At 41.0% G+C, this 24,543-nt stretch overlaps 1 protein-coding gene across 1 annotated transcript in view; it reads left to right on the forward strand.

Annotated features, from left to right (window-relative positions):
- arhgef12a (Rho guanine nucleotide exchange factor (GEF) 12a) overlaps positions 1–22,759 on the forward strand; it is a 50,366-nt gene extending 27,607 nt beyond the window's left edge. The window contains 41 exon segments of the mRNA XM_034700824.1: positions 454–552; positions 1,694–1,743; positions 1,971–2,028; positions 2,113–2,285; positions 2,615–2,692; positions 4,090–4,209; positions 4,613–4,720; positions 4,891–5,007; positions 5,228–5,329; positions 5,513–5,623; positions 5,725–5,823; positions 7,014–7,056; positions 8,376–8,481; positions 8,600–8,737; positions 8,829–8,861; positions 9,425–9,539; positions 9,628–9,736; positions 9,823–10,026; positions 10,117–10,255; positions 10,345–10,377; positions 10,489–10,640; positions 10,826–10,972; positions 11,817–11,902; positions 14,003–14,128; positions 14,336–14,417; positions 14,420–14,449; positions 15,612–15,712; positions 15,873–15,950; positions 16,097–16,172; positions 16,280–16,447; positions 16,670–16,757; positions 16,855–16,932; positions 17,028–17,122; positions 17,239–17,442; positions 17,541–17,777; positions 20,696–20,736; positions 20,738–20,831; positions 20,834–20,874; positions 20,877–20,927; positions 21,052–21,127; positions 21,516–22,759. Coding sequence (XP_034556715.1) covers positions 454–552; positions 1,694–1,743; positions 1,971–2,028; positions 2,113–2,285; positions 2,615–2,692; positions 4,090–4,209; positions 4,613–4,720; positions 4,891–5,007; positions 5,228–5,329; positions 5,513–5,623; positions 5,725–5,823; positions 7,014–7,056; positions 8,376–8,481; positions 8,600–8,737; positions 8,829–8,861; positions 9,425–9,539; positions 9,628–9,736; positions 9,823–10,026; positions 10,117–10,255; positions 10,345–10,377; positions 10,489–10,640; positions 10,826–10,972; positions 11,817–11,902; positions 14,003–14,128; positions 14,336–14,417; positions 14,420–14,449; positions 15,612–15,712; positions 15,873–15,950; positions 16,097–16,172; positions 16,280–16,447; positions 16,670–16,757; positions 16,855–16,932; positions 17,028–17,122; positions 17,239–17,442; positions 17,541–17,777; positions 20,696–20,736; positions 20,738–20,831; positions 20,834–20,874; positions 20,877–20,927; positions 21,052–21,127; positions 21,516–21,649 — 4,220 coding nt within the window. The 3' untranslated portion in view covers positions 21,650–22,759.
- The last annotated feature ends 1,784 nt before the right edge of the window (positions 22,760–24,543 follow it).

Genomic DNA, 24,543 nt, shown 5'->3' on the forward strand with positions numbered 1-24,543 from the left:
AGTCAGTAAACGATGCTGATCTTTTTCCTCTTGTTCATATTGGTTGCAGAGTGATGTCATTTTAAAGCAGTTTCAGTGAAAGTAAAGGGAGTCAATATGGAAAGGGACATGTAATTATGAGATCAACTGCAATTTGTATGTACATGTAGGCGATTTCTGTTTTAGGATACATGTTGAACCTGTCCTCAAGGTTCTATTTATTCCCCTTGGTGAAATCTACTTTTAACAACAAGGCCGTAGAGTATAATACCTTCAAAATAGTGTTGTCACAAAGTTGAACCCCGTTTAAAAATACATCTTGTTAATTATTTAAGATATCTGCTGTATTTTTGGAACAAGGTAAACATTTCAAGGTAGTTGATACAATAGCCTTGGTGAGTTAAACACGTTCAATTAAATTTGGTTGACTTCCTGATCATTTTAAAGACACTGTCCTGTACGTCTCACTTGCAGGTCTGGTCCAACGATGTGTAATCATCCAGAAAGATGAAAACGGCTTTGGGCTCACCGTCAGCGGGGACAACCCAGTGTTTGTGCAGCTTGTCAAAGAAGGTAAGGTGATGTCTCAAAACTTGAAAGGAAGAATAAAAAGACTTCTTCTGCTCTGTGCAATTCTAATAGCGGTGTGGGATCTTCTTTCACACACTGACATCAAACTGTCATGGTTCTGTACTCTGTACTCGCAGATATACGGGTAATTGGGACTCAACAAACAGAACCACTCTGACACTTTCTTAGAGGAGTAGAGCCATTGACTGCATACTTCCTCCTCAGTAGTTTTGCAGTAGTTGCAGCTTCTGCTTTATTGTGTTGTCTCTTTAAGAGGCAAATTTGACAGGATACTTGTGTTGTCCCAGAGCCTGTCTCTGTCTCTTACTGACTGAAATGATGTAGGTTGTTCTCAGGTCACAGAAAATGTTACACAGTCTATTCTTTGGTGGAGAGAGTCAGACAAGGAAGGAACTGATCAAGGACTTTTGTTGAACTGTCATCACTTCTTGGCAGTTTTCAGCTCTCACTCTACGGCACGGTTTGGCTCAACTGTATGAGCATTTACTCAGTTTCATCCGGGTATAACTTGTTTATTTAAACCTGAGAGGCAACTACACTGTTCTCTTTAATGCTGGCATATGAATTTGAAGTAATAAAAACTCAAATTGTAAATCTGAAACACAACTAAACATTACCATCAGACATTGAGAAATCATCTAGTCACAAGTTTGCACTCATGCCAGTCTTTCCCTCTACATTTGACAGACCGATCAGCATCATTATCTTCATTTTTAGTGACACTAATTCAGGTTCCCTACCATTAGAAGACTGATGATGCGAACAGAAGTAAAACTGTATTTGTTGTACAAAATACTTGAGCTGTTTGCTGCTGACTTTAGAGTCAGACGTGGATCTCATAATAACCTGTCTCATGCCTAAATCCTTTTGTTTGGGGTGGAGCTGTGAAACAGGTCCTTCTCGTAATATAACCACTGTTATGGTCTTTCAAAATAGCACTTAAATAGTCACTTTGCAACACCAGGTCTGCAAAGCCTTTATACTGTATTTTTTGTTAAGAAATATTAAAGATTGCTCCATAAAGGTGGATGTATCTTCTGTCGTCACTCCTGTTTCTTCTCATTTTATTTCTTTTACTTGTCCCTCTGTTTTTTTAATGATGTTCTCCCTCTTTGTTTGCCAGATGGGGCTGCTATGCGGGCAGGTGTTCAGACAGGAGACAGGATCATCAAGGTATTTTGCTCATCTGTCTCCATGTATTTAAACTGCAGACGTCACTGTTGTCTTGTCCAAGGCCAGTACTTAGGCTGTAGGCTGCCACCTTCTGGTCACTCCATATTCCCCCTCTCTTCTTCAAGGAATTCAGACACATCTTTGTTACAGCTGGGTTTTAAAGGAAGGTTTTTGACTTTATATGTTTTTTTCTAAATTCTCATACTGATTCTGTTGAATTTTTACAGGTTAACGGGACCCTTGTTACCCATTCTAATCACATAGAGGTGGTGAAGCTTATCAAATGTAAGTTTTTTTCATCTATATTCTGTCAATTTGAAATAAGTGTGAGTGTAAAACTGACACTATGCTTTGATGTTTCAACTCTAGCGGGCTCCTATGTGGCCCTCACAGTGTTGGGGCGTCCCCCAGGACTCCCCCAGATTCCCTTGTCTGAGGCAGAGTCTCAAATGTTGGGCGTAAGCATTTCCTCTCCAAACTCACCAGCAGCAGAGCGCCCCTACAGTCCTCTGGACCGCTTCTCCTCCACTCACACATCATGGGTATGAAAGACATAATGTACTCCCATTGACTTCTAACTGTTATTGTTACTTGCGAGGAATTACCTTGAAATAATCTAACCTTGGGGACCAAGTTGTTCCACTGCTGTGATGGCACTGGAGGTAGTGACAGAGGCTTTACAGAGGCGAGATGGGATCACTGTAAATTACACATTGGGACACTAGTTTTACTCTATTGGGGGATCAATATGACAGTACAAAGGCGTGATGATGTTGGAGCTGCATAACAGCGCTGTTGCAATCTCACATTATGAAAAGGGCTAGTTCCTCAATGTGCTTCTCAATTTTCCATTTTGTTTTCTCTCCTGCAGGATGAGAACAGCAGTGTCTGCAACCAGAGGGTGGACGCATTGCAAAAGATCCTCTTAAAAGAGCAGCAGGAGCTTCAGGTTAGCATAACAATCAATTCCACTAATGTTGTTTCCTCATATGACTGTTCCCAATATATTGAAATACTCAACTATGTTTTGGCATGGGATGTAGCCTGGGTAGAAAATGCAGCAGAAGTTGATAACTCATTTTCTTCTATATTGATACAGCAAAAATTTGGTGGGTCACATTTGCTTATTGTGTACACCAGTGATTTTCAACCACTGTGCCGGGTCACACTAGTGTGCCGTGACAGATCGTCAGGTGTGACGCGGGACATTTTCAAATTTCACTTAATTAGTCCAAAAAAAAATTATTCATATACTGCAAATAATTTGCCATGTAGCACATCTGTGCCTGCAGTGTAGTGACTGGCGGAGTAATTAAATACTTATCAATGTTCTGACCTGCGCTATCCACCCACTGGGTGGCAATAAAGCACACTAACGACCTTGTTAATTTAAGACAATAGAATATATGATGCGCTCAAGAGGTGTATGTGACAAGACGTAGGCGTACAACAGCGATGGATAAATGAAAACTCCAAACTGGGCCCTTGACAAAATTCTAACCCGGATGAAGAGCATAATACAGGTGGTTGAAAAGCCAACTTTTAGGAGAAAAACTACAACAGTGTGTGCGAGAGCCCTCAAAGCTAGCTACTCAGTAGCTGAACCTGTAGCCAAATCAAAAAGCCACACACTGTGGCAGGGACAATAATACTACCTGCAAAAGCTATTGTAAATAAGATGCTTCGCCCTGACTCAGATAAAGAAGTGGCCAAAGTCCCTCTCTCAGATAAATAGATTCATATATTGAAAGACTAAATGTGTCATTTTGTAAAACTTGTGGTTGGTGCTGTGACTCTGGATTTTCTTAATTTAAGTAATGTGCCTTGGCTCAAAAAAGGTTGAAAAACACTGGTGTACACTCTGTACAGTTGCCTGTTTTTGTTCACACATTAAATCAAGGAACAAATGGAATTAATAAAAGAAGACCAGCAGGGTAACGCCTCTTTAATTTTGAGCTAATTTGACATCCATGCCCTCACATATAGCCTCTCTAGGGTAAAGTCCAGATAAGTCAATGGTTGCAGAATGTTTTTCAAAGGGGCTCTAGCTTTTTTGAAACTGTCAACCTTGGAAGGTTATTAATATTGCTGAGATTTTCATCCTTTATGGCACAGAAAAGTCTTGTTTAATTATTTAGCTTGGAATCAATGGCATCAGCCCTGGGTCCACCTGCAGATGTGGAGACTTGATAAAACAGATGTTTTACAATTAGTAATTTCTGAAACGTTCTTTTCTCCTAATTCTTAATTCACAGGAGGCATATTTTTGTTGCCTAAATGTAATCACATAACAGGATACATCAGGTGCTAATGGATTGCTGTGATTTTACAACTCTTGCTCTTTAGGCAATGAAGGAGGAGTACAGCAGGAACCCCTCCCCCAAACTACTGAAAGACATCCAGGAAGCTAAAAAACACATTCCTCAGCTGCAGGGTCAGCTCTTAAAGGCCACAGGGGCATCACAGGTAAAGCAGCAAACCCAACAACTACCTTACTACCTCCACATATTTGCATGAATTCTAGGGATGTCCAGGAACACTGTTCTACAAACGACATTCAAGCAGTCTTTGCATAATTTTGTGTTGTGTGTTCTGGGATCGCTCCAGACAACAGTAATCCTAATCTCATCAGAGGATTAAGCTTTCTCTGTGGGAAGCCAATCTTTTGTGTCTGTGTGACAGCTTATTTTACATACAACACTCACTGAACCTTGTGTTTTGTATGACAGCATAATTCTCTGCGGCCAAATTTTTAAATGAATACCAATGAGATTACAGTCCTTAAATATGTATGTGACTTATTTTACTGTGAGTCTTTGAATCTCATCACAATGTTATTAACAAATGTTTTGTTCACATGAATCTGTAGGAGGCTGTTCCAGGTGGTGATGCAGATGATGGTAGCTTGTATGAAATAGAGCACACCCCTGGCTCAAGAGGAGACAACGTTTCAGACCTGTCCTGGAGCAGCACTCCTGTGAGTTGTCACATATCAGCCCAACTCACCAAAGTAATTGGAATTTCCCTCATAACCCCAAATCATATCCTTAAATGCTATCATGATAACCCAATATTGGAAAAGTCTTGAGTTCTTTAGATAATTCTCTTGTAAAACGTTGTTTATTTTTCGTACCATCCCTCATCCAGATATCTCGGGGATTCGGGCTTGGATCTCCAGACAGCTCGTGCCCCAGCCCAAAGAGCACTCCTAGGAACAGTTTAAATTCCTGCCACTCTCCAGAGGCTGAGGATGCCACTGACCTGGTAACAATACTCAAAGGACATGCAATTTCTGCCTAATACAAACACACATTCTGGGGCTTTAAAGGAGAATGTTTTATGGAAAATCACACATTACAACCAACATTTCAAGGTTTTGGATGAATAACTGTAGTAGTGTTGTTCTCTTGGGTTATAAAAGTCAAAATGAAGAATTTGTTATGTTAAGCATTAACTCAACCCTGCGCCACTGTCTTTCCTCCAGGACTCCTTGTCCCCTACCACAGTAAGCAGTCCCTCTTCCTCCCGCCTCGTCTCCCAAATAATCGGAGCTGAGGATGATTACTTTGATTCAGATCAGGAGCAGGTAATTTAATCCCTCAATGTCAGACTTTGTGTCACTAAAAACAGCCATCACATCCAGTAGTAGAGTATTTAAAAAATGTCCCTATGTTTGCAAGGTCTACATTTTATAATTCAAGTTTATGTTACATGAATTAAAGATACAAATTTGACTCGTTTACAAATTTTTGTGCTGATTTTGTTTCAGACAAATGGCCAGTGTAACACCTTTAACAACATGGATCAGCTCAAGTCTCGGCCCGCCCACCTCGCAGCCTTCCTCCACCATGTCATCTCTCAGTTTGACCCTGCTCCTGTGGTAAGACCCTCCTCCTTAACACTTCTTAATGTTCTGTTTTCATGCAGTCTGATGGCCCTCTCAGCTTTCAGATTTTTATTATACTGATCTTATGTCCTCAGCTGTGCTACCTCTACGCTGACTTCTACAAGCAGACCAACTCCAAAGAGACCAGACGGGTGTTCATGGACCTCCACACTTTTTTCATCGACCGGGGAGCAGTGAGTACTGGATTTGTTATTTGTCCCTCCGAGAGTCTCTCTCTCTCTCTCTCTCTCTCTCTCTTTTTCTCTCTCTCTCTCTGTCTCTCTCTCTCTGTCTCTCTCTCTCTCTGTCTCTCTCTCTCTCTCTCTCTCTCTCTCTCTCTCTCTCTCTGTCTCTCTCTCTCTCTCTCTCTCTCTCTCTCTCTCTCTCTCTCTCTCTCTGTCTCTCTCTCTCTCTCTCTCTCTCTCTCTCTCTCTCTCTCTGTCTCTCTCTCTCTCTCTCTCTCTCTCTCTCTCTCTCTCTCTCTCTCTCTGTCTCTTTATATATATATAGATATATATCTATATATATAGATATATATCTATATATATAGATATATATCTATATGGTGAACTAAGATGAGGTAAGCTTGATTCCTGTCAATAAGAGGGGACTGGATCATATCCTGTCTTGATGTTGGGTCTTAATAATTTAACAGAGTATGGTCTAGACCTGCTCTGTTTGTAAAAGCGTCTTGAGATAATGTTTGTTGTGATTTGGCACTATACAAATAAAGACTGGTTGATAGATTGATTGATATATGACTACATCGCCAGGGCATTCAAAATAAAACTCATTTAAAAAAGGCAAGCCTGTTGTTGCTGTCTTTAATTTATGTCCTTAAATCTGAATAACGGTGCACTTTGTCACATTGCTTGTGGTGTCCTAAAAAGGAGTCTGGCTCACTGCAAATCTACCTATGGGTACAAATAAAGTAACCTTGAACCTTGATCCCATACACCTAAAGGCACTGATGCTTCTTTATGACAAAAATCTATAAGATTATCAAAGATTACTGTGTTTTGTTAGGCCACCTATTTCCTGAGTGACCGTGGGAAAAGCCTGCAAACATTTTACAAAAGATTATGCTTTTTGTTTGTTTGTCTTTTATTTGTTTTACTTTAGTTTACTTTTTGTAGCTGTGGGACTTGAAATTACAAACATGAAGAGATGCGATTTAATGTATTTTCTAGAAAAATGAAAACACTTCCTGATCTGCAAACATATTTCCAGCGGGTGTCATACCCGTGGTACAACTGCCATGATTCCACTCTACTTCAGGGTCACATTACGTCTTTAGTTCTTGTTTTGATTGAGAGACCCCCAGCAAAAAAAAGACATACTGTGTATTGAATACACTTAAGTAATTCTATTTATTTCTTTACAGAATTTAAAAGTTGCTGTCCCTGAAACCATCTCTGCTGATCTTGGTAAGTATCATGCTTTGCTCTATCATTCGGCGGTTGTCTGCCCAGAGTCATTTTGAGTCTATGATTAGTCTGTTGAAGTCACCTTCTGTACTTCTGTTTGCTCACCTCACTCGCTCATAATAGTCCATTTGAATTGATCACATACTTAAAGCTGGGGTTGGTAATCAGATTTAGATACACTTTTTGTCATACTGGTTAAAATGATCTTTATGTCCTGATGGCAATCATTACATAATGTGTTCCTAAAAAAGAGTGAAAAAAAACCTGCTATCTACAGCCGGAGTAAACCTGGGAAAACACTAACCAATCACCGTTTTTTGGCTCCCCAAATTTTAAACCATTCAAATCCCGTCCAGCCGTTCTGCCCTCCTCCTGCGCGTACATTTCCCCGGCATGCACTCCTCCGAGTCCCCGTCTCCTGCCTCTACTTCCCCTGACTCTATTTACTGCCCCTCTCGCTCGTCCTCGGGCCTGTCCCCTCTGACCTGATGAGGTGCTTTGCTCAGGACTGTAGTCCGGATCAGAGTCTAAAAAGCTCTCACCAACAAGCAGAATAATTAATGACGTTCAGTAAGTCCTACAGAAAATATATATTTATTGTAGCGTCCGTCCGGACGCTGTAGTGATTACGAGCCGATTCGTGAACAAGTTTAGTTTTACTAACCGGTCACTGTCGGCCGTGATCACGCCAACCAACAAAACAACAATCAATGTTTGAATGAATGAAAAACTTCTCCTCTTGTCTCTCCTCTCTCCCACTCGCACACTCGACACCTCTCCTGATGCCTTCACTGACCGTCAACACTGTAGGAATGAAGAACATCTACACTGAACACGTTTAACAAACAGTAGAGCTGTTACAGTATTATATGTGTTATAACTTTTCTCCTGATATCGTGTCACCGGGACAAATGGATAATGCTAGCATGATAGTTGTGAGTACTAACAGCAGCCATGTTTGTTTGTGTTTTTAACTTTCACTATGATAATGTTTTGGTGAGGACCGGTTTTGAATCAGTCACAGTCATATGGTCGAGAATCAGCGGTGCTCGTGCATGTGAGCAGGGGGGGCGTCGTTTTGGAGGAGCTCCGAGGGAGGAGGGGAGGGGTTAGACGGAGTCATGAGGAAAAGCTACATTCAAATTCATGCTGGTTTTCCGAGACTACCAACCCTAGCTTTAAGGAACACACTCCCAGAGAAATCGAATGCCCTGATGGTTTGGAAAGAACTGCTTGTTTAGTGAGACCCTGCCACAATCCCTTGAGAGACTTGGCATACAGTTCCATTGAGTGTGTGTGTGTTTGCCTGCGTTTTGCAGATCGGCGGCGGACAGAACTCATCCCAGAGGAAATAAACAGACAACATGTTCAGACGCTGCAGGACTCACTGCTCCCTGACATTCAGAGGAACCTTGAGGATTTCAGGTAGACTGGTCCACTCAGATTTAGAATTTTCTGTCTTTTATTTTTGGTTCTGATTAAACATTGTGTATCCTGCTTGAGTACACTAACTGCAATACATGTCTTGACATGTTACATGTAGGCAAAAGCGCAGTATGGGCCTAACAGTGGCTGAAGCAGAGCTGGCCAGACTGGACCAAGAGAGAGTCAGAGACCGTGTCACTCTTGAGCGAGAGCGCTCCTATGCTGAAAACATCATCACTAAAGTCGAGGAAATTCTGTAAGTACTACATGCTGTGCTTACAGTCATACATCCTTCAAAGGCACTGTTTCTCTTCATCTCATGATTGTCTTCTTTGTATTATTTGTAGGTTAACTACTCAGACCACAGAGGAAGAAAAATGGTGAGCAAACTTGAAAAGTGGAGAAGTTGGTTGATTGAGATGACTATTTCTTAAAGCACATGAATGGGATTGAAACTAGTTCTCACGCTCCCTCGCACCATTTGCGCAGTCAAGGCATTTATGGTGTTAAATGTGTCTCACTGCAAGCTGAAAAGATTAGTGTACCATCCTATATAGTCAGACTTCCTCTGAATAAATTCAAAACGAGATGTTGCTTCTGTAGCTTGTATTTATCTTTGATGTTTAAGAATATAAAACATTCCTCATAGCTCACAAATGAAGCACTTGGGCAGTCTCTGAGATGTAACATCTAATTTAGGCCGTATGTTTTTTGTATTGAATAATTGAAAAGTGTGACTGATTGATACAGTCTTGTTGGAAACGCCATATGGCCGCAGCACATCCCAGATGGTTTGTGTAGAAATGATACGAGTAGGACTGGTATGACATATGGTACAAGTCATAATGTGGACACTTCCTGTTTTAGCATTCTGTTTATTTGTTGACTAGAATTCAGAAAGGAGATTTCAGACTCAAGTGTTGTCCCTTCTGTTTGCATTTAGCACTACAATGCAGTATGTCATCTATACATACATGAAGCACCTTGGTGTGAGGGTAAAGGAACCTCGCAGTCTAGAGTCCAAACGGGTCAGGATCAACTTTCTCCCCAAAATCAAGGTACTTTTGTCTATGCACTTTCTACCTTTGCCCCTTCTCTTTTTCTCCTCCCTATCTACCTGACACAGTCCTTGTTGATAAAATACAGAAAAGCATCAAGACTGAAAAGGAAGGCGGCGAAGAGAAAGTGAAGAAACCCAGATTTCCCAGTATCCTTGGACCCCAGCGGAGACCCAGTCGCATTGAGGCAGCATCAGGTGAGTGAAAACTCCTGAACAAGCCTAAGCTATGTCACCATCTCTAAATCCTTTAATGTTTTGACACCACTTTTCTCTGTGTTCAGTAGGTAAAGCCTTGGATGGCCGTCCCAGGCCTCAGAAACAGTTGTCTCAGCCTACGCTGGGTGCAAGCGATCACTCAGAAGGTGGTCGTCTAAGAGGCAGCCAATCGAGCGAGGGCTCTGAACTCACACACTCCACATCTGTCAACACCTCATCCCCAGGCAGCGCCACCTACAGCTCCGACACAAGCCGAGATGCTGAAATGGGTGAGCCACTGAACAACTCAAGTATACAAATGAATGGAAGAGAAAGAGAAAAACTAATTGTTGGTTTCTTACTTGTTACTTTCCTCTCAGGTGGAACTCCGACCTCAGGCCACTCCAGGCTGAGTGACGGCCTTGCATCTGACCCTCTGGATGGGTTGCCGTACCCTGCATCGCACTTTGACCTTTACAGTCTGGACCAACTGCAAGAGGATGACAGAGAAAGCGATAGGTGTGTTTATAGTCCTATTTGCAGCAATACTTTTGCTTCTTTTTTACAGATGGAACATTTATTTTCAGCATTGATTTTTCTGTTTGTAGAGCCCACGAGGGAACACCAAAGGCTATAAGAAGGTGAGGATGCGATTCAAACTTCAATCCATCTATAAAATAAGACGTGGGAATACACAGTGGTGGGTTTTTTTTATCAGTCAGATGAAAAGCTAACTTTCTGTCTCGGCCTAGGCTTGAGGGACTGGGTACCACTGATGTCCAGAGTGAAGATGATCAGGGAACAGACTCTGAGCACGACCCTCCGAATTGGCAGCAGCTTGTGGGAAGAGAGGTCCTAGTAGGTCTCAGGCCTCAGGAAATCAAGAGACAGGAAGTCATCAATGGTGAGGACATGGTTAACCTGTTCAGATAATATGATGACCTATTAAGTCAGATCTGTTTTCAAAGAATATGTTTCTCTTCTACTGTATGTGTAGGTAAACATTTTTACAAGTTATTGAGTGTTATGATGTGCAGCAGCAGAGCATTTACAATGATCCAACACAACATCTTGACATTGTGCCTGCAGAGCTCTTTTACACCGAGCGAGCACATGTACGGATGCTGAAAGTTTTGGACCACGTTTTCTACCAAAAGCTCTCCAAAGAGGCCATCCTGCCTCCTGCTGACATCAAAAACATCTTTACCAACCTGGAGGAGATTCTACAACTGCATGGTAAGCACACTTAACATGCTGAAATCCATTGATCATCCATATCTGTACAGGACTGCTGTGGAACTATTGTTTAAAAGAAAAAGAAGAAAAATAGTAAGGAGAATTCAAATGAAATCTAGGCTCAAATGAACCACCACAGTTTGATAACTCTGATAATTACCCGGGACTCCCACTAGATCCGTGTCCGGTCCGTCTCTGATCCGCTGCGGTCAGGTTCTGTGCTCTCTCAACCGTCAACACCCACCTGTTGCGTTTTCAGAACACAGCACGGAGCAGGACCGCCGGACGGCTGGAGTCATGTGACCGAGGTTTTCCTGCGGCATTTACTGTATTAATGAATATCCGACTCCTCTCCTCATCCATGTTGTCTTTATTGGCCTCTTAAAACCTCTGACCTGATGACTCCAAGCCTGGCTTCGCTCATTATGACAGTTTGTTGTCTTGGTTAAGTGAAGAACGATCTGGCGATAACACGGAGTGTTTTATTCTGAAAATGAACCAGATGTTTTAAGTTTGTTATGCTACCTGACTTCCTGTCCTGCTTGATCTTCTCTGTTGAGATTGATGTATCGTTCGCCGACATCCAACAAAAATAGAAGTCTTATGTCTCTGATCCGGAGGGTTCCGACCTGCCGGATCAGAGACACAGCCGGAACAACAGAGCGGATTCAGTGGGAGTTAACACATTGACTAGAATAGCAACCTATCAACTCTGGTGCCGTGACGGATCTGAGACGGATCGGACACTGATCCGGTGGAATTTGTCCGTTAGAATTTAAACTGTCATTCTTGTTATCTTACATACACACTCACTGTTTGTTGGTTCCTCTCCTTTGAATTTCAGTTTCAATACTGGAGCAAATGGCAGCTGTTCGGAAGAGGAATGAGTCTTCAGTAATTGATCAGATAGGAGATGACTTGCTCTGCTGGGTGAGTACAATTCTCAGGCTGAGAGATTGTATTTTTTTTCTTACAAACAGTTTATTTTCTTCAAGGTTCGTACAGGTGCTTTAAATCCTTGAAAAGGCTTGCATTTTAATGTTGTGTTTTCCGAGATACAAACACTCCGCCAGTGACAGCGGTGCGGCCGCTACTTGTGCCTGAACATTGAAGGCTTATTAATAACAGTATCAATAACAAAATCAATTTTAACAGAAGAAAAGATATGAAAGAATTAAATGATTTCTCCTTAGAATAGCATTAGGCTGATGTGCCCTGTTAAGTAGGGGTGCAACCATACACAAAATTCACAGTTTGGTTCGGTTCGATACGTTTTTGTCACGGTTTGATACGTTTTCAATACAGAAAGAGAAACTTCCATGGCCTTTTTTACTTGTAGTTTATTGAAATTACCAACATTTGTTTCAGCTCAAAAGCACAGTTTTTAAATTAAATTAAATGTATCAGGGGTCGCTATACCTGACACATGTTCTGCTGTGCATGGGGGGGGTTTCAAATGTGAGTGTGCGTGCGCGATACAGAGAGCAGAGGAGAATTGTGAACGCGTGACCATGTAGAGACAGAAATGACATCCCGTCATGTCAATAAGATAAATAACATAAGGCTATTTAGTCTGTTAAATAAAAAAACAAGGTATAGACCTGATCTATGAGAGAGGGAACCTTAAATCACTTCTGCTTTGACTTCCAAGGGGGGGCGTGACCCGGCGCGCGTATCATGCTGAAGTCTTACACAGCATGCAAGACCACAAGTAATCCGTATACACACTTTAAAAACATATCACCCAGTCTAGCATCACTACAGGACCACGGAACAACTCTGCTCTGCAACCAAAGAGGACACACGTGCTTCCCTCTCGTGAGGGCAAGCGCTTACACACACATACGTGAACATATGAACCCAGCAGACTGTCGTATGGTAAAATATGTATTTCCAGATGAAGCACAGTTAAAACAAACAGGACCAGCTTGGACTAAATGAATGTGGGAGGAGCGCGCAGTTCAGTGGACCTGCGCTCCACAATGCAGCCCGGAGGAGTCCAGCGCAGATCCACTGAACTTTCAGCACAGAGCGCCTCGTCAGAAGTTGATAAAATAAATATAAAATAGCATATTGTTCAGTTCATAAGGCCTACCGAACCGTGACCACTGTATCGAACAGTTCGATACAGATACACGTATTGTTGCAACCCTACTGTTAAGGTCTTAAAATGACATGAGAACAGCTGATATGAATTGGCCCACCCAGTGCAAATCTTCGTGCCTCTCTTACTATATGCCTTGAAAAGTTTGACAAATTACCTTAAAAGTCCCTGAAAAGTACTTGAATTTCACCATGAAAAAAGTGTATGAACTCTGTATATTGGATGAATCTCAAGATGACTGATGTGGTTTAGGAGAATAGTATTTTGCCCATAGAAATTGAACCGTTCCCCTAAATTGATTTATAGTCAAAAATGAAAAGAAAAGGTTGATGTTGGTGTGAGATAGCATTCTGTATCTGCAGTTGTGTTATTATTTGCATGGATACATCAAAATGATCCTTTTTAATTCAGAATAAAGAAGGGGTTATAGGTGTTTTTTACAAACTTAACATCAAATTAAAGACCAACATCCTGAAATGCATAAATCACAGACTTAAGAATAAACTCAAAAGAACAGTGGAAACCATAGCGTTTAATTGAAGCCTCATTCTCTTTTAGTGGTGATGTCAGACAGTGCCCTAGATTCTACTGACATTTTCCTATCTAGTTATCGTGTTTGAAACATTAGATGTGAGTTAGCCACATATCAGCTGGCAGCCTTGTCTGAAATGTTTCTACGGGGGATAAGTAGGGTAAACGGTCCCCTTAGGGTCTGAGCATTGATCGAGTCCACATTAAAAGTTAAGCTGTCTCGTCTACTTCGAAGGGACTTAAGCCTGGCCCCCCTTCTGGGAGTCGCAGCTCATGGTTAAATAGAAAGACATTTCCATGGCAACTAGCCTTGACCCAGATCGACTGGGTGACTGATCACCGTCTCTTCATGTCTCCCTACATCTCTGCCGTGTCCTTGGGTTGGGTGGTTACAGTTCAGCGGTGGAGAGGAGGAGAAGATCAAGCAGGCAGTGGGAACGTTCTGCAGTAACCAGCCATTTGCTCTAGAGATCATCAAGACCAAGCAGAAGAAAGACTCACGCTTTACTTCATTCATTCAGGTACTGAATTCATGCTCATATTCTGTAGAAAATGTAATTATACAAAGCCAAATATGTTAAAAGGAATGTATTTTAACAAGTGATAACTGTAATTTCCCTGCAAAATAACCAACTTTCTTACAATCTAGTCACCTTTCATACTTTTCTTTTTTGCTGTTGTTAGATCACTTAAGTCAAGACAACCTGTCTGTTCTTTATTGCTTATAGGAGGCAGAGAGTAACAGACTGTGTCGCCGACTGCAGCTCAAAGACATCATTCCCGTAGAGATGCTACGGCTCACCAAGTACCCCTGCTACTAGATAACATCGCTAAGTACACAGGTACTGTAGTGCTGCTACACCAATCAGATTTCCTCACAGCAATTTCATTTGTTCACATTTTAACCAGTTCAAGACAAGGTTGTGAGAAAAATTACACTTCACACTGAGATGTAAACATTGTTTAATGAGAAGCTAAACAGAATATTCATGTATATATTAAATTGCTGTATCATACGTTTAATTTGCCTATCAATGACTTCTTGATTATTTGATTAATAACTTATTCTATGAAATTGAAGACAGTTCCAACAAGAAAACCAACAAGTCTTAACATTTAAGAAGTTGGTGGAATGTTTTAGAACTTTTGCTTTAAAAAAAATGTATTTGGATGGATATATGGATTTTTGGTGTAGGACTAATTGCTGCAGATTAGAAGATTTTTACCATGACACTTTGTGTGATTAATGCATTTAGTGAAGCACCTACCTGCCTTCTAGACACACATGCAGCCTTAATAATGTCGTCATACCTGCAGGAAGATCCTCAGAACAAGCTGTGTACAATTCATGCTGGCACAAAAAAAATCTAATCCCTGAGTCAGTCTTAGTCAGTCTCAATTATCAGCCGCTTGCAACATCAAACTTGCTGAAAAGGTAAATAGCTTATCTAACATGGTGCACTTCAAAGGTGATAGTTTTCATATGTTCCCTCCAATGGTACAGTATATTTGTTTTATCTAGCCTGTCTCTACTGAAACCCTCAAAATGTTTGGGTCCTTTGTACTTTTGATTCTTAATGTAATAAAAAATCACTAGAAATGGAAGTCAACTCTGGAAACGGGAGAAAAGTGGGATAAAGATGAAGCATATTGAGTCTCAAGCAAGGTTCAGTGTGGCAGCATGCCAACCATCAGTGAATTACACAGACAAATGAAGAGATTAACATTTTAATGCTCCTGAGGGAGGGTGCACATTTTGGGAAATATCTCGCCCATTATCTGCATCATCATTTCAGTCTTGGCCGGGGTTTGGGCCTCACACAGAGAGAGTACACTAACGATAAAGTACCACTGGCTATTACAGGATCATAATGTCCCCCCTGCTTTGTCATAATTTTTGAGAACGATGGTGTGTTAATGGGAAGAGGAAATATCAATTTGCCGGACAGCCCCCTGCAGAACTAAGGAGGCCTTACTTCTTTTTTATGTCATAATATCTTTCAGACAGCACAGTGGAGAAGGATAAAGTGAAGCAGGCAGCAGACTGCTGTAGGAAGGTCCTCAATCACGTGAACGAGGCTGTGAAGGAATCTGAGGACAAGCAGGTATGATGTCTTTCTGTTTAATGCTATCCTCTAAACTTTGCTCTGCTTGAATTTCAGTCTCCCCCCCAAGTCCATCTATTTTTTTCTGCTCTGCCACAATTCCTCCCATCCCTCCTACTTATCTACTCTCTGTCTCCTCTTCTCTCTATTATTTCTCCAGAGGTTGGAGGACTATCAGAGAAGACTGGACCTCTCTTCTCTAAAGCAGACAGACAACCCCATGATCCTGGAGCTAAAGGTGAGTTATCTACAGTCTCACTGGTCTTACTTGTTATAGACCCACACACACTGTTAGAAATGCAGTAGAATTTGGAAATTGCTCCATTGACGAACAGCAAGTACTTTTATGCTTGACATTAATTTATCTGTTCTACCCTTTAACAGAACTTGGATCTGACCAAGAGGACGATGGTACACGAGGGTCCACTTTCATGGAAAGTTAACAAGGACAAGACAATTGGTACGTAATCAGCATATTATAAGAGTTGGATTGTCCTGCTATCTCCTCCAAAAAGAACCTCCACCAATCTTTAACATGAACCAAAATTATACCCTGTTTCCTTCCAGAGCTGTACACACTCCTCCTGGAGGACATCCTTGTTCTGCTACAGAAACAGGATGAACGTCTGATCCTCAAGTGTCAAAGTAAAAACCTGGCAGGCACAGCAGATACCAAACATACCTTCAGCCCGATCATCAAACTCAACACTGTGCTTGTCCGCTCTGTGGCCACAGGTCAGTTAGGAACCAGTCACTTTTCTTTTTTTATGTACTTCTTTGTCCAAAAATAACAGAACAATTACAGGATAAACCAGGATAAACCAGGATTAGATTATATTATCAACTCTAAAAGCGTCATTCGTTGTAGTATTTTCAAAACAAAGCACCAGGAAATCAGTTGCATGTAGACAAGAATTTTGATAAATCTCCCCTTCTGTCTTTACTCACTCCTGCCAGACAACAAGTCCTTCTTCGTCCTCTCCATGTCAGAGAATGGTGCTCAGATCTATGAGCTCATGGCCCCCACAGTCTCAGAGCAGAGAACGTAAGTAAACACCCTTTTATTTCATCGTTTCATTAGATTTTTACTGCTTCAGCTGTTAAATAGACTCATAACCGTTTTTTTATTTTTATTTCACAAGGTGGCAGCGTTTAATCACCCAGAGAGCTGATGCCATGAAAGTGAAACCTCACAGTGTCATACCATTACCTCAGACTGAGTATGTCTTGTTTTCATCTTTCTAAATTGATCCAACCAGATGGTTTATTCAGGGTTTGAAATTGTTGCTTACATAAGATGTTGCTTGTATGCCAGTGGGGAAAGAGACGGTGTGGAGATCATTACAGCAGGTGTTTCCAGGCTGAGCAGAGACCCCGACTGCACATCCACTGGCAGCACCCAGTCCACAGGTATTCACGGACGCTCATTTCTTTTTATAGTTTTCCTCCACTGTTGCTTTAAATACCTCACCATGCTCAGCTTTAGTGATGATTCATCTATAATAAATGTAATTATCTCCCATCAGAAAAAGGGAGCAGTCCAGCCTCCAGAAGTACGATGCAGAGTTCTGTACCAGGTAGTAATCCATTTGAGGGAGGCAAAACTGAGGAAGAGGAGGAGGAGGAAGGTTTTGTGGACCCAGAGCTGCCTTATCAAATGACTGAGGTTGGGAAAGAAGGAGACTCGTTTGACATGTTTCCCTGCAGAGCTGATGAAGCACTGAAAACATGTAAGCACAAAGCATGGGATAAGTGAAATAACTAGTGCTGTATAAGTAGTGGATATACCAGCTGTACTTATTAACCCTGTACTTACAATTTTCCACAGTGGCAGCATTAAAGCAGGTATTGGTGACCCAATTAATGTCCCAGGAGGCCGCGGAGCAAACCAAACGCTCCACAGGGGCCCGTCTCCTCAGGACCACCTCTCTCCGGACCCCAGTAGACAGCCGTGCTCGGGTGATGATTCACAATGGCTCAGATAAAAGCAGTTCCCAGACAGAGGACCGGACTCAGGACCTGGGCTCTGGAGACACAGGCTTCTTTGATTCTCCTGAAGATTTTGGTGAGTCTAGACAGTTTGAACAGTTGCTTTGTCAAATTCTATGCTGTAGAATTTAACAGACTTAAAAAAACATATAGACTCAACGAAAAAAAAGTAAAGTAAAAACTGAATTAAACAGAAAGATACAGGCAATAAATAAAGGCATACCTTAAAACAGTAATGAATTAATTAATATTTATTTTGGTCATTCATTTAAAAAGAAAGAAGTCTAGAGTTTGTGTGAGTAGTCATCTATCAAATACAAATAGCACAATTTTACATGTTCATACTGATTTGTTTCACACAATAAAATTCACAAAAAAACAACAATGACCAAAAAAGGAATAGGCCCAGGCTTATTTTTGCCTCTCCTGTACAATCCATGATATTACCCAAAAACATCAGCAGTACCAGAAAAGAAAGTAACAAAAGCAGTTTTTATACATTACACTCCTTAATTCTTATAAGTGCCCGAGCACTGACTGGAGGAGGGGCTAATTGTATCTTAAAGCTAGGGTTGGTAGTCTCGGAAAACCAGCATGAATTTGAATGTAGCTTTTCCTCATGACTCCGTCTAACCCCTCCCCTCCTTCCTTGGAGCTCCTCAAAAACGACGCCCCCCCGCTCACATGCACGAGCGCCGCTGACTTGCGACCATATGATCGTGACTGATTCAAAACCGGTCCTCACCAAAACATTATCATAGTGAAAGTTAATAACACAACACATATATAATACTGTAACAGCTCTACTGTTTGTTAAACCTGTTCAGTGTAGATGTTCTTAATTCCTACAGTGTTGACGGTTAGTGAAGGCATCAGGAGAGGTGTAGAGTGTGCGAGCAGGAGAGAGGAGAGACAAGAGGAGAAGTTCTTCATTCATTGAAAGATTGATTGTTGCTTTGTTGGTTGGCGTGATCACGGCCGACAGTGACCGGTTAGTAAAACTCAACGTGTTCACGAATCGGCTTGTCATCACTACAGCGTCCGGACGGACGCTACAACATCTACATTTTCTGTAGGACTTAGTAAATGTCATTCATTCTTTTGCTTGTCAGAGCCCCCGTGGTGAGAGCTTTTTAGACTCTGATCCGGACTACAGTCCTGAGCAAAGCACCTCATCGGGTCAGAGGGGACAGGTCCGAGGTCAAGCAGTCAGTAGAGTCAGGGGAAGTAGAGGCAGGAGACGGGGACTCGGAGGAGTGCACGCTAGGGAAATGTACGCGCAGGAGGAGGGCAGAAAGGCAGGACGGGATTTGAATGGTTTAAAATTTGGGGAGCCAAAAAACGGTGATTGGTTGGTGTTTTCCCAGGTTTACTCCGGCTGTAGATAGCAGCTTTTTTCACTCTTTTTTAGGAACACATTATGTATTGAATCCAAATTTGATTACCAACCCCAGCTTTAAAGGATTATTTTTTATATTATATTATTCATTGTATATGGTATTCATTATTCATTTGTATTATAAGGCTTTTTGAAACTACTCATTAGTCACTGAGGCTGTTTCATGTTTTGACTCCTAATACTGAAACACATCTGCATTTTATGTTGGTTCTAGCTATACATGTTTCAAACACACATGTCCCTCTGAAATAATAACGTCCTTCTCTTAATTTAAACAAACGTTGAATACAAACAGGATTAGTATTTCTAATGTTTCTAAAGACACAATGTCTTAAACTTTTAAAGTGCAAAATCGGATGAATAATTGATTAGTAGATTCCTGGTAATGAGATTTATGTATTATTCTTATAGCTTTTATCTGGGAGTTTGATGACAGGATCTAAGTTTGTTTATATACATTTCCCCAGACCTCAACACAGTATGTCATATATGTCATATATGAGTGAATAATACAATATATGTAGACATTTGTTATTCAATAGATGTTTTATTCAACATAGATACCAATAGATTTAGATAGTTTCACATATCAGCCCCCATTCTCGCCTCCTCACTGGCTCCCTGTCCATTTTAGAATTCAATTTTAGATTTTAATGTTTGTTTTGCAGTCACTACATGGTCTGGCACCTCAGATATCTCTGATCTTGTAAAAATCTCCGCCCCCTCCAGAGCACTGAGGTCTGTTGACCAAATGCGTCTCGTTGTGCCAAAAAGCCGACAAAAGACAAGGGGAGACCGAGCTTTTTCAGTGGAAGCTCCTAAGTTGTGGAATGATCTACCCACCTAAGTTAAAATGGCCCCCACCCTGGATACTTTTAAATCTTGCTTAAAAACTCACTTTTACTCCCTGACTTTAATACAGCATGAGAGTTTAAGTTGGGTCTCTGTGTGTCTTTTAATTGACTGTATTTTAAATGGTACTATTATTTATTTCTACTGTTTATATTTGTTGTGCAGCACTTTGGGAACCTTGTTGTTTTTTTAAAATGTGCTATATAAATAAAATGGATTGGATTTGGATTGAAATGTATGAGAAAGTCAGGAGGATTCAGGCTACACACTGGTTGGTAGGGGACAAGAATTCAGGCTTATAACAACTTTGAAGGAAAGAACTGAAATCATGAAATCATTCAAAAAAAGAAGTGGGTATCTTGGAATAAGGTGCATCCAAATTAGAGTAATGCATTGATATATTTGCTGGCATTGATATGTTTTATCTTCTGAGACAAATAGCAAGACTTGAGAGGATTGGACCTTGCGCTATGTGAATTTGGAGGTACAGCTGTGCAGAATTAGAGTAGAAATTAATACTTTAATATTATTCAAGTATCTGTGTAATGTGGGCAAGTTGGAGCACATACTCAGAGAGAATGAAGTGGTCCCAGTATTGACCCCTGAGGGACTCCACAAATTATTAAGTAGTGAAAGAATATTCACTGATTAAGATGTGCAGTCTGCTTGGTCTCTCTGTCACTTCCTTATCCTAGTGAATTTACAAAGCACTAATAGTTAAAAGGCCTTTTTGATTCTCTCAGCAGGATATTTGGTCCTGGAGGGTTATGGTGGACCAGGGGAGGAGCAGCACAGATGATGAAATATGGCTTCACACCACAGGAAAGCAGGCTGCGGACATCACAAGGCTGTCCGCCGACTCTGGGATCAACTTGAGGTTTCCTCTACGTCGCAGGCCGGCAGCCTCTCCTCTTTTAGTCAGACAGGTTCCTGTCTCACCTTCGAAATCTTCAGGCAAACCTCAACTATCTAAAGGTATCCTATCAGTTCTATGTAGCAACATGCATACGGATAACAATGTATATATGTTTTTTTTTTTTGTACACATTGCTGTCAAATTAATTTAATCATCATACTTTGAATTGTGTTTCTCTTTCAGGAGGTGGAGGCAAAGTACAATGTTCTAATACGCCAAAGGCCAGAGAGGGCAGCAGCAGACACAGATGGAAACAAAGGTACAGTATCTCCATTCACACTCACTCTCAGCAGATCAATCAATCAATCTTATTGTATTGCGCCAAATCGCTTTTACAAACATAGCAGGGTTAGACCGTACTCTGTTAAATTATTAACAAAGACCCAACATCAAGACAGGATACAAACCATTCCCCTCATACTGACAGGACTCTGATCTTGATCTCATCTTAATCCACCATGAGCATTGCACCTCACAGTAGTTAGCTAGTTACAGCGGCAAGGAAAACTTCCTTTTAACAGGCAGAAACCCTCGAGCAGAACCAGACTTGTGTTATACAGCCAGCAGATACATAACAAGATCGTAATATGTGTGTCATTTCCTTTATGTGTCCATTTTCTCATCCCACAATTCAATTCTCTCCACAGATAAAGATAGTGGAAGTCTGTGCATCAGCTTTTGGCTCTGGTCCCAAAGAGGAAGTACCAACTCGAGTCCTGTTCTGTTTCTTGTGTCCTGGACTTTTTTAGGACATCCTATAAGCTTGTCCTCTCACTGCTGAACCCCTCCTGTTTTCTATCACCATTCCCCTGTGGTCACCACAGAGAATGAGAGACTTGAGAGAAAGCGGAATTGTTTGAACGGGGGGGAGTCATCTCTCTGATGCTGTGCCCCCTTCATTCAGCACAAGGCAATCAGGGAAGTGGGAATGCCCCCCGAACCTTAACCCTCCACCATCTATCACCCATTTTCCTGGATCTCCCTGCAAGAAAGAGAACTTATACCAAAATGTACAAAGATGTGTGTTTAGAATATATATATATGAAACACAAAACAAGAAAGGAAAATTTTAAGATAATGTATTAAGATTTTTTTTATCCCGAGATGTATTTATTTTCTTCTTTTCATTTTTTTAAGTGTTTCCCACATTGCTTGCATGCTTTTGGCCATGGTGTTAACCTTTTTGGCTGCTTTTCCTGCTTCAGTCATACAGGGTCAGTGTGAGTGTTGAGTGCACGCTAGCATTCAAGCAATGCTAGCCTAGCATACCCTGATGAAATGGCAGGAATATATTCAGACTGATAGAGCCCAGAGTTGCACTGGTGATAGAAAGATCCTATTGTGTTTAAAACTCTTGAATTGTGTTGAAGTCTAGAAATTCTGATGAATTTCTAGGTGTGGTGTTAACTAGAATGAAGAGTCTGAAGGCTCTGATCTGGTCCTGTTGCATTTCTGTGCTGCCCCCTTTCTCCTCCCTCTCCTCACTGTTGAGATGTATTTTGTCTCCTGTCCTTGCCTCCTTTCCTTTGTTTGATTCTGCCACTTCTTTCCGCTCTGAACACTATGGGTGTAATCCTTTTCTTTTCCTCACAGCCCAGTGGCTTTCATGCTTATTTATCCCCTCCCCACACTCTATATGTCATGCTTTTTTGTACTGCCTTTGGGTATCTTTCCCCTTTTCCCCTCTTCTTCGAGGAGCGACCATGCTCTTTCTGTATCAGGCTGCTGACAGAACTGCTGCTTCTTTCTGCTACTGTTGGCATTGCTGATCTGACTGCCTGATACTCTAATAATGTCATGAAGTTCAACATATACTGTAAAATGATCAAGTTGGAAGGTTATGCATTACTTTAATAACTAAATGGTGCCATGACACATTCAAAAAGGAAAACATTCATGTTTCCAGTTTCTTTCCCCCCTATTCTGTATAGTGATACTTAATAATATTTTAGGTTGCGTTTGCTGGAAAACACTTAAAATCCTCTCAATGTTTGGCCCCAATGTTCCGGTTAAAACAAAAAATGTTGTGTACACTGCTACATTAGAGGTGTTTCTAAAAAATGTTTTCCTTTTTTTTGTTCTAGACTTTATTTTCAATCAAAAGTAACCACAGGGGTAACGCAATTTGGTTTGTGCTAGCATAACTGCTAACCAGCTAATTAGCAAAGTTTTAAACTCTGATGACTAAGGTCCAGTAGCCTGTTGCACCAGCTGTGCATAAACTCAAACGTAGCCTAGTTTGAACATAATTTAGGATGAAGTTTACACTCTAGTAACGTTTTGGGTGTTGCACCAGCTGAAATAGTTCCAACGTTAGCCTAAGTTACAACTTAATTCTTACACTTGGCTCCCAGAAGATGTAAAGTCATCCGTAGAGTAGGGGAGAACAGGGTTGGTTGTCACACTTTTTACTGTTTTAATGATTGCTCATCAAAACATCTTTCAATAGTCTTTTTTTATTTTTATTTAACCTTTATTTAAATAGGTAAAACCCATTGAGATCAGGATCTCTTCCACGAGGGTGACCTGGCCAAGAGGTCAACAGCACATGTCATAAAAACAGTCACACGAAAATGACAGTACAAATTAAAACGTACAATTTATAAATGCATAGTGTTTTACAGTATGAATAAGAGGTGTGGAAGCTGTAACAAAACAACAAACAATAATTTAAGGTTTAAAACACATAGAACGGAAGGCTCCAAGTGTCATAAGTTTCAATTTAGTCTGTAGAGCATTCCATGCCATGGGGGCAGCCAAGCTGAAAGCCCTTTTTCCGAATTCAGTCCTTACCCGAGGAACAGATAAAACAAGAGTAGTGTTGGAACGCAAGGTATAGGAACTGATTTTTCTCTGCACTAAAGCGCACAAATGGTGAGGAATCAAGCCTAAAAGAGCCTTATAGATTAGGGTCAGCCAGTGTTTATATCTGCAAATTTGATTTCACATACAAATCACAATGGTGGGTGAGACGACTACAGCCAGTGACAAATCTCAGTGCTGAATGAAAACGGTGTCCAAAGACTGGAGACAAATTGGATGACGCACTCAGATAAAGCACGTCCCGTAGTCAAGAATGGGTAAGAAGGTCGCTTGTCTACTAGTTTCTTTCTGACCCTGAGAGAGAAGCAGGTTCTGTTTCTAAAAAGAACCCAAGCTTCACACGAAGTTTAGTACGCAAATTATTAATCTGGGCTTTAAATGAAATCTCCTGATCTAGGATAAATCCCCAAGTACTTGTAATTTAAAACCCGCTCTATAGGATTTCCTTTGGATGTAACAACATTTGTAGTGGTCTGTGGTAGCGCCTTTGAGTGAGAGAAAACCATGAACTTGGTTTTATCTGTATTTAAAACCAGTTTTAGATCATTCAGATGAGACTGGATAACATTAAATTGAAGCTTAAGGTGTTGGCTTGAAATGTGTATTCCTCTCATTTTCCAACTCATTGTAACAAAGAGGCAATTAACTATCAAAGACACTCTGACACTTTGTGACAACCGACCCTGTCACAGGGATGGTTGTCACACTATGGGGATGGTTGTCACACACTATGGGGTTGTCACACACTATGGGGTTGGTTGTCACACTATGGGGATGGTTATCACAATGGTATTTCAATTGGAAAAATATTTTTGAAAAGGCAAGAAGGCAGAACTAAATTTGAAAGTTTAA

This window comes from Notolabrus celidotus, chromosome 14 (assembly GCF_009762535.1).
Source record: "Notolabrus celidotus isolate fNotCel1 chromosome 14, fNotCel1.pri, whole genome shotgun sequence".
NCBI classification, from domain to species: domain Eukaryota; kingdom Metazoa; phylum Chordata; class Actinopteri; order Labriformes; family Labridae; genus Notolabrus; species Notolabrus celidotus.